Below are 10,355 nucleotides of genomic sequence, written 5' to 3'. Positions count from 1 at the left end.
GTCCACAGCATCCCTGATGTGAAGGAACCTGATGGAGGACAAGTCAATGAGACGATTCACACAGAAAAACAACTAAAGGAAGATTTTATCAAGTAGAGGAGATAAAAGTGCAAGAAGATCGAGAGACTTACGTGTTCAGAGCGTCCTAAAAACAAGTGCAGAACCATGAGTACCTTTGGGTACCGCAGGGAGCTGAAGAAGTACGAGGAGGTGGACGAAGACGAGCTGCTGGCCACTTTGTCCTCCGAGGAGCTCCAGGAGCTGGAGAGGGAGCTGGTCGACTTTGACGACAACGTCCCCATCGGCCTCAGGCAGAAAGACCAGACCGCCAAAATCCCCACGGGAAACTTCGACAGGGACGCTCTGCTGAAATATTGGGAGGACGAGAACAAGAAGCTGCTGGAGAACGAGAAGAAGGAGTCCAACACTGGACAGGTGAGTGGGGACATCGAGACTCTGTCTGCAAGTTAACACATTTAAGGCACCAAATCTGCATGTTTTAATTACCGGATTAAAGGGATTGACAGATTATCGGCCTGGCTGATTATTGGGGTCGATATTTGGCATTTTGCCGATTGTTCGAATCGGCATTTTGTTTTAATGATCACAGATAAAACTTATTAATCATAAAGTGCAAAGAAAGTGTCAGCATGGGAGGAACTTCAGGGGGGTATTTTTATGAATTCATATTTTATTTAGATTTTCACTTTATAAAAGAAATGCTGGGAACTTGTTTATTTTTTTATTCTCTGCTATGGTAAGATTTTTACTCATTTACCACACAAACACACTCACTGCCTCTCTCTCACACACACACAGTACGGATATACGCATCAAAATAAGACGCTCTAGGTACCCTCCTGAGTCTGTTTTGGACGTCCACGGATGTCGTGTCTATTTACGCTTGTTTCATGCATTGTGTCTTTTTAAAATAAACTTCCGATTTTCACAAGAAATGTAGTTTCTGTTCGTTACATGTGTAACTCTGCCTTCTTCCAGCCTTAACTTAAATGGTTAAATTACCTGAGGGCGGTGGAAAAAGCACGAGAAAATCTTCTCAGTATCATTGCCATTTTTTAATATCCACCTCATCAACAGGACGACTCAACTTCACACAACTCTCTCATTTCCCTCCTTCACGCAAAAACATATCCATGCACCCAAAGGGGAGGCGCACCACACAAAGTAGTTCCTTATTCTAACTAAAAGCACGAGCAACTCAAAACAATATATGAATATATGAATAAAGAAAGATTATTTACCAAATAAAACAAAATTTCACAAAATAAAACTCATCTTACACATGCACAATCTTTTTCAAAATAAACTGACAACATAGTACAACTATTTGACAATTATTTTAAAACTATTTGTTTTAAAGCAGCAACAAAAGCACATGGCTATGTTGAGAAAAAATGGTTTGGCGTAAAATTTACATGGAAACTTAAGAGCAGGCTCTGACGTAAAAGTCCAGAGTTTGTTTGATCGGTCCATGTCCCCCTCCCAATGAGCCAAAGAGTATCACACCGCTGCAGAGGGTGCCTTCTACTGACGTCCACTGACAAAACATCGGCATTTGATGACTTGATTTGTAACTCGCTGCTTGTTAAACTGACGCACTTGGCAGACGCTAACATCACCGACCGAGGGGCCGAGGGGCGGCGTTCAGTGAGTCGGCCGTGAGAACGGTCTGCGCCAACACGCACAGCACTTTAAGTAATGAACCGATTTGAGTGACGAGACTAAACGGTCTCACTCTGACAAAAAAAGACTCGTCTGGATCAACACCCAGACGGCACTTTTGGAAAAATAATAAAATCAGAAAACAGATTCAGTTTCACCGGGATTAAAGGAGAACTCCAACAATTTCTCACATGACGATCAGTTTACTCGTCAGGGTTGGTCCCATTCAGCCTGTGAAAACATTTCTTTAGTGTCTGGTGCAGGAGGAAATAACCCAGATGATGTCACAGTGATGTAGCATTCAGTGTTTTTGGAGCTTGACCCATAATATGGATTAAAAGTGAGAACGTCTCCATCCTCCATCATTGGAGTCTACATCCAATGCAAGAAATAAAGTCATCTTTGTGCATGTTTGGCCACAAATCAGATTTTGATATGGAGCTTTCTGCTTTAAGACCAAAGTGTCAATTTATGTTGTCCTCTTTAATTTCAGATGCATATTTAATGTGTATTGAAACATAAACTCACTATAATGATGCAGAAAGTGTCACATGTATCCAGTTCTCTAAAACGTGTTGGTGGAAAACAGTCTAAAAATAAAGACTGTCGGAGAAATGCCAGCTTTAATGACTGTCTGCCAGCGTTGGAGAGGGTTCCTAATTAAAAGTCAGAGGCTGGAGAATGTCAGGGTTCGACCTAATTTTCTGTCCTGTTGTCGTGTGCAGGAAGGACGCCAAGATAAGAGCAGAGGAGAGCGAGTGACAGTGACCAGCAGTGATGCCGGCAAGACTGCGGATAGCGACAGGAAGAAGATTTCACCGAAGGCGAAGAAAGTCCAGAGCGTCTTCTGCAAAAATGATGTGAAGGAAGACGAGGCAGAAAAAAAGGACGAGTGTAAAAAGGAGGCTCCGATCAGGATTAAATGTCCTCAGAAGAACAGTCTGTCAAAAGGCTCGAGGAGCGAATCGAGGAGGAGTGAAACCACAGATCAAAACCTGAACGCAACCTCCGACAGAGCGAGCGGGAACCCGATCGCCATCGATGAGACTCTGGAGCAGATCTGGTGCAACGACCCCACCGTGAAAGAGGTCAACCTCAACAACATCGAGGACATTTCCCAGGAAACCTTGCTACGTTTCGCAGAGGCCCTGTGCACAAACACTCACGTCCACGTTTTTAGTCTCGCAAACACCCACGCAGACGACCGGGTCGCCTTCGCCATCTCCAAGATGCTCCGTGAGAACCGCTTCATCAGAAACCTGAACATCGAGTCAAACTTCGTGTCCGGTCAGGGCATCCTGGCCCTGCTGGCGGCGCTGCAGCACAACCGGACGCTGGTGGAGCTTCGCTTCCACAACCAGAGGCACATGTGCGGGGGGAAGGTGGAGATGGAGATGGTCCAGCTGCTGAGGGAAAACACAACTCTGCTCAAGCTCGGTTACCAGTTCGACCTCCCGGGCCCGAGGATAACAGCAACCAGCATCCTGACGCGCAACCAGGACCAAGAGCGCCAGAGGAGGCTTCAACAGAGGAAGGAGCAGAGTCCGACAGACGTGTCGGGACAAAATCCTGGTTCATCTGCAGAAAACAGACCACCGAAGAAACCGTCACAATCTTCTAAGACTGTTGAAAATCAGAACAGGAATCCTCCTCCTCCTCCTCCTCCATCTTTAGACCTACCGACGAGGAAGATCTCCGAAATGGTCAAACAGCACGAAAGCTCGAACAGCACGAAGACTCAGTCGAACCAAAAGAAACCAAAGTCAAAGAAGCTCAAGAACGGCGCCAACGAAAAGGAGAGCGCAGATATTCTCAAAGACCTGAAGAACGCCTTGAAGCCGTCACTGCAGAAGAGACGCGACGAACCGTCGCACCTTCCGCCGCCACAGAGATCGAGCCGCGACGACCTGATGGCGGCGATTCGTGGGAGTAGCATCGGGTCCTTAAAAAGGGTAAGACTTCCTATGAGTTGAATTTAGGACTTGATTGACAAATTTTGTTTTGCTGGAGTGAAAGCATCAAAGACATAATTTTGCATCCAAAAGCCATCAGACCCCCTCAGTGCGAACGCCTGCTGTCACCAGACGACAGCCTCTGTCATTCCCCGACTCTCTGACGGGTTATAAATAGTTTGACTTCTTCACCGCTGTTTGATAAGACTGATAGCTGCTGGGAAGAGAGCAGATGAGAGTTGTTCAGATTCCCAGCAGGTTTAGAGAGCTTTAAACGCAATGCAGTAGCTCCAAAGTGCTCTGAAAGGACAGTGACGGACAAACAGGACAAATATCAGGACAATTTGTGCAAAATAAGTTTCATCTGTGACTTTCACAAAGTTGATATTTAAATAATTTGATCTGATTATAACATCATAGCTATTATGATCTCACAGGAGTCAAAACAATGCATCTCCTAAACAGACTTCCCTAAATTAATCAGCCACCAACCATGAAAGAAGGTCCTTCAAACGTACAACGCCTCATTGGCACTATTTGTTGCTGCAAACCACAGAAACGTTACGTTTGACCTCTGCAGTCCACTGCTTGACCCCAACAAACAACGAAAAACTGTTGTTGGAGTGAATGCAATATCTAAAGAAGTCCTGGAGGGAACGTCTCCACCTCTATTAATGATGAACTGACGAAACTTGGCGGTCAAAGGTCAAAGGTGAGGTCACTAGCTGTGTTTACAAAGAGATTGTGCTATAAGGCCGCAATAAAGTCCCCGTTATTTACCCCCTTTGCATTTTTACACAGAATCAACCAATGGCAGCATCGTTCAACTAAAAAAGTGCTGATACTGAAAAAATATATATGTATTTATTTTACTATATTTTGTTTTTTTTTTAACAATGTTTTAAACATATAATTACTGTATTTATAAATAGAATGTTTTGGACATTTTCTAATAATCCTCCCCTCTTTTTTTAAACTCATTTTTTAGTCACCAACTCACTAATTAAAAAGTTAAAGTTAAAGGGTTAAAAAGTTTGTGAAATGCATGTGAATGCAGTGCAAGAAAACTGACACTGATCCAGGTTTTAAAGAGTTAAGCCCCTTATAGCCTTTGATGAAGGAAGAAAATCTCCAGTTCTTTCCTTTGAGAGAAAACAAAAGACAGAAGACCAGCGCCCTCTGTCCTGCCCAGGTTTTAAATGTCCTTTTTTTGTCTTCTTGTTAATCTTAAACGTGCTATAACTCAACATGTGCGTCTCGTTTCAGGTGGATCTGTCGCAGGCCTGAACTCACCTGCTGATCACACCTGAACTCTTCTCACTTTGTATTGAAATATTTCATTTTTACTTCACACTGAAAGTGTCACTTTTTAACAGTATCTTATTTAACTCCTCACACGGCGTAGCAGCAGACTGCATTTCTGTATGTTTCGGACGTTATTGTTGTATTTTGTTACTGTGTGAAACCGACTGTGAAAACTGACGTGTTGAGAAATAAAGTTAATGTTCTGACTGAACATTTCTTTCTCGTTCACATAAGAGTTTATTCTTTAGATTTCTTTGGACTCAGGATCAGAATAAAATACTTGTTTTATTAAAGTTGTTTCGCAGATTAAAAAAAGTGCTTTGGTTAAATTTAAATTAGTTAAACTACAAAGGCTAATGTGGCCTTGAGGTACCCCTGGGAATTTTTTCGTTGATACCACAAGCACTCTTTTTGGTTTCGTTTGTCCACGACAGTCTTTTTTTCCAAACTCCCTGATTTTGATTTCATTGAAGCATCCAAACATTTTCTTCTGTCAGTCTCTTCATGTCCTGCTTTGAAATGAAACTTATGAGTTCATTTATTTTTTTACGTGTGTCTCTGATTTTTTTAGTTTAAATATATTTTGGCAGTTTTTCTTCAGCAGAGACAGCAGAGGTACACACAGGAAGCGAGGAGGATTACAAACGATACGCAGGAGTTCAGACGGTTACTAACATACGAAACAGTAAAGTCTTCATCAGGACCTTGTTCAGACAGATATCTTTTAAACACATTGTTGTAATTCATACAAGAGCTTCACATGTTGTGTCCTCAGAGGAGGATCAGCTCTGTGTGTTCTGTAATAAAGACTCTTACAGAGGGATTAAACTCCACCGCAAACTCACACAGAGAGCAGCTCTGTGAGCTGACTGCAGCAGCTGCAGCTGACTGTCTGCACACGCACGCACGCACGCAAATACACACACATATGCGCGCGCGCACACACACACACACACGCACAAACACACAAACACACACACACGCACAAAAACACACACACACACACACATTGTGTATTCACACTGAAGAAAAGAAGAAAGCGACAATATAAACGGGCTGGATGAACCTGCATGCAGCAGGTGTCAGACAATTGAAACTCGCATTGAAAGTGTTCTAGACAAAATGATGAGGAGCAATTTTTCCCGTGACTTGACTGATCGTGGTTACAACCGACCTCGTCCTTCAGACCTCCTTCTAAACGGCGAGCATGATGAAAGCATTCAAGAGTCTAATGGACTGTAACTGTTTTCTGTACAGTTAGGTCGACGCAGCCGAGTCGACAGAAGAAAACGTTGGTATATATGTTTCTGCAAACCACAAATATGTAACATCTGTAGACTGTTTTATATATATGAAATTATATATTTTTAAATAAGCTGATGTTGTCACTGGGAGGAGGAGGGGATGATGGATCGCGTGATTTCTAGGCGATAAGCCACCAAGCTGCAGAAAACCAGACCAACATAAATAAAACTGGCTGTGTTTTAGTGAGCTGTTGCTGTTTCCTGCAGCTTTTTAAATATTAAATTGAAAAAAAAAAAAAACATCTGTGTTTCTTAAGAATAACCACAATCAGGTTTTTAGCGCCTCCGGCTGAAGACGGCACTGGAATACAACACCCGGGTGAACTGGCAAGATGCAATGTTACACCAGCAATAATTACCATCCATCTCCTCCTAAGCAGCTAAAACATCGATCTAAATGAGTTTAAAAAGAGAGACTGAATAAGTCTCCTGCGTGACGATGATGTCACACGGACACACCAATAATGGACTGAAACATAAAGTTTCAACGCATCAGTAACAAAATATACAAATGTAACGTTGCCCACTTGTGGTTTGCAGAAATGCACAATTATTTTTACATAATCGGGTTTGTGAGAGACTACGGAAAATAAGCAGTGCCGAATGACTGCCGTCTTTTTTCTTGCCAGGTGAGTAAATGTACTCGAGAACTGAGAACTCTGCACATGGATGCACCCCTGGCGTCTGAAAGCAAACGGTAGCCAATGAGTGATATCACGTCTTTTACACAGCCCATGGTGCCAATGTATGAACAAACACAACAAGGACGAAACAACCAACACGAAGAGTGAGACCCAGACATCACGCGCTGTGGGCAAAGACAGCTTTACGACTCGTGGCAGAAACTCAGAGGTCGAGCGTGAGAAAAGGTTAACACAAACATAAATGAGACGTTCATCTGGTGTTTGGGAAAAGAACGGCTCTTTGAAATAGAGACAGCACAAAACAGACCCGCTGGACAGATAACGTCAACAAGGACCGAAGCAATCAAAGAATAAGCAACCGACTGACAGGTGAGACGAAGAGAAGAGATTTAGTTTGGATTCAAAGGTCTAAACGGTCTGATATCAGCAGGGAGGTTATTTTAGAGGACGGGGTCATGATGCGAAAAACTTCCAAAAAAGTGGCCATTTCTTAAAATTGAGAGTTCACGACATTTCCAGTCATGTTTGTAGCGACACAAGCAGGTATTTTTAAACTTGACTTTGAGACATTTCCTGCCACGCTTTTAGCAAGTTTGGGACATTTCCAGCTCTGTCTGCAGGTTTGCAGGTTCAGATGTTTGGGACACATTTGCAGCGACAAAAGCGGGTGTTTTTTAGGGAGAGTTTGGGACAAATCAAGCTGTGTTTTTAGCGACAAAAGCAGGTATTTTTTAATGAGTTTGGGACAGATCCAGCTCTGTCTGCAGGTTTGCATGTTCAGACGTTTGGGACATGTCCAGCTGTGTTTGCAGCGACTAAAGCAGGTGTTTTCTAACAAGTTTGGGACATGTCCAGTGTGCTTGCAGTGACAAAATCTAGTATTTTTTAAGAAGACTTCAGGACATATCCAGTCATGTAAGCAGCAACTAAAGCTTGTAGGTAACAACTAAAATATATTAACAAGCGTTTGGGACATGTCCAGCTTTGATTTTAACACACAGGGATCAGTGTTTGAGTGACTTGATCTGATATCAGCTGGCAGACAAATAGCAGAGCTTCAGATCCGTCTGTGTATGAATCAGCTTCTAATCCCGTCTGCTTACACACACACACACACACACACACACACACACACACACACACACACACACACACACACACACACACACACCACACACACACACAGTCACTCGAGTTCATCAAACAGCTGTTCAAAGTAAATTCGGACTCCCCTCAGGGAGGAGAGTGTAACTGTGCGAGCCCTCATTACAACACTCAACATCTTTAATAAAACGCCACGTTAGACTAAAGTTTAATTGGAGGAAAATGAAATCCTCCACTTGTGAGGTGCTGAGAGACGCCGCGCCGTGTCTCTCTGAGGACGGGGTCCAGCTGTCCAATCATTAGTACTATACTCACTGCATCACTCATTATAACATGAGTACTTAGAATATTCACGTGTACTGCTCAAGTACTGTGATAGCAGAGCTGGGAAACATTTTTTTTTCTTCTTTTAAAAGACTGCGGACTGAGAGCACGGATGAATTACTTAACGGGTCTAAAGGGAACAGGCCCAGTGGCCCCAAATGCCAGGGGCCCCATCGGCCTCCAACTGCAAAATGTCACTCAAAATAGCACACACACGGACTACTAAGAAACACTAAAGGGGCCGTTTATGCTGCACCAATTCTTGCACAAACGTTAAAGTTTTGTTGCGGTTTGGCCTTTCGTTCATGACGATGACGTTTTTAGGGACTGAAACGCAAACTTTAGAAACCAGAGTGCGATCTTCTGAAAGTGCCACCGCGTCGCTGCGTGAACTGGCAATGTGCAGATCCTGTGAGAACGGCGACGTCACGGCCTAAATTCACACGTGTTGTTCTTCTACGGTGTGTCATTACACATTTACACCACCAACTACTGGCCTGGCATGCATACCGCAGCATTTTGGGTTGTTTTTGTGGATCCATGTACACCGAGATCATTGTCAGTGTTATCATATGAACTAAAGATTTTCAAAAACGCAAAGATTTTCCCTTTTGAGGAGGCCTGTGCACTTATAAACGTGGCCCAAAAGGCCAAAAGAGACACAAAACGCAAAAAAAATCCAAATATACACAATGACTACAAAGTGAAGCAAAACAAACACAGACACAAAAATGAAAAAAAAAAAAAATCACACTAAATGATCGCAAAGACACAAAGTGACCTCCAAAAGACACAAAATGAACTCAGATGCACCAAACGACTGCAAAGACACAAAATACCCCAAAACACGAGAAAGATAAACAAAACAAGTGACCACACTTTCCACTGACTGTTTCCATCCGAGCATCGCGAGCTGTGTGAATATAACGACAGTTTAGCAAATATCACAAAAAAAGTTACTTCTTCTAAAAGTTACCAACTCCAGCTTTTATCTGAACACTGGAAAGCACCACAGCAAAACATTTTTAAAAGTCTGCTCACAGGTTCTTTAAATATGAAAACTGTGGGGGTGCAGAAAAAATAGTGTGCAGCAAAATTAAACACAACAAAAACACAAGCAGACGTCAAATTTCATGCCTCTAGTTATTACACTTGTGAAGATAAAGAAGGCTAAAAATGGCCTCCTGTATATGAATGACAACATTCCCAGAGCAAATAAATCAATAAATAAAGCAATTTTTAAAGTTTTGTTAAATTCTTTTAGAAAAAAATACATTTTTGGTGCCAAACTGAATAAAGTAAAAAAAAATAATAACAACATTTGAGACAGAATGACCCCAAAGTTAGCTGTATGATGCTTCTTTACAGGTAATTTGCAAAAAAATGAAGTGTTAGGCCGATGTTTCCGAGTGCTTTTACCTAAAAACACAAACAGTACTTTACTTTTGTTCCAGCGGTCACATCAGAAGCAGACGAACATCGACAAAAAACAAGAGACACATTTCTCTGTAAATATTAACATTTATTTAAGTATACAATTTAGTATTCTCATTGCCCCCCCCACCCCCCCGACCCTTTTCACAGGTTCGCTGTCAGTATTTCGGCTTCTCGATGCAGCATTAAAGCCTCGCTGGAGGACGGTAAAAACTCTTCAACACGAACAGTTAAAACGAGCGTCGGTTATTTCTTTTCTCCGCGTACGGACGGAGCATCACAGGCATCGCCACAAGCTGCTTGCAAATGCCACATTTGGTTCATTATTTGCTTTTTTTTTATTATTCTCCATGAGGAGGCATTTACAGTCGCATTGCATAAAATCATAGTTTGTTAACTGAAGGACGGAAGTGAATGAGTGAATACTTTTAATCATTTTTGTGGATGAAATGATATTTAGTTTGAAATACCGACCGGAGCGCTGCTGCTGTTTCCTCCTGCAGGAAATAACGGAATGATGTCACAACAAAAACAACCAACCAGACATTAACAACAAAACCATCATTTCACAAATGCCACAGTGTGTGTGTGTGTGTGTGTACGTG

At 42.4% G+C, this 10,355-nt stretch overlaps 1 protein-coding gene across 1 annotated transcript; it reads left to right on the top strand.

Moving 5' to 3' along the window:
• lmod2a (leiomodin 2 (cardiac) a) lies at positions 1-5,148 on the top strand. Its single transcript, XM_042496505.1, has 3 exons — positions 1-435; positions 2,409-3,635; positions 4,902-5,148. Exons 1-3 carry the CDS (start codon positions 166-168, stop codon positions 4,920-4,922), a joined length of 1,518 nt encoding a protein of 505 aa, XP_042352439.1. The 5' UTR covers positions 1-165; the 3' UTR covers positions 4,923-5,148.
• Positions 5,149-10,355: the final 5,207 nt, after the last annotated feature.

The sequence above is a fragment of the Plectropomus leopardus genome, chromosome 11 (assembly GCF_008729295.1).
Source record: "Plectropomus leopardus isolate mb chromosome 11, YSFRI_Pleo_2.0, whole genome shotgun sequence".
NCBI classification, from domain to species: domain Eukaryota; kingdom Metazoa; phylum Chordata; class Actinopteri; order Perciformes; family Serranidae; genus Plectropomus; species Plectropomus leopardus.
The sequence above is the reverse complement of the archived record's forward strand: the minus strand, read 5'-3'. Positions and strand labels throughout refer to the sequence as shown.

Coding starts and splice junctions, on each gene's coding strand:
- lmod2a (XM_042496505.1), top strand. CDS start 166: ATGAGTACCTTTGGGTACCGCAGGGAGCTGAAGAAGTACGAGGAGGTG. Junction 436..2,408: donor AGGAGTCCAACACTGGACAG/GTGAGTGGGGAC, acceptor TGTCGTGTGCAG/GAAGGACGCCAAGATAAGAG. Junction 3,636..4,901: donor GCATCGGGTCCTTAAAAAGG/GTAAGACTTCCT, acceptor GTCTCGTTTCAG/GTGGATCTGTCGCAGGCCTG.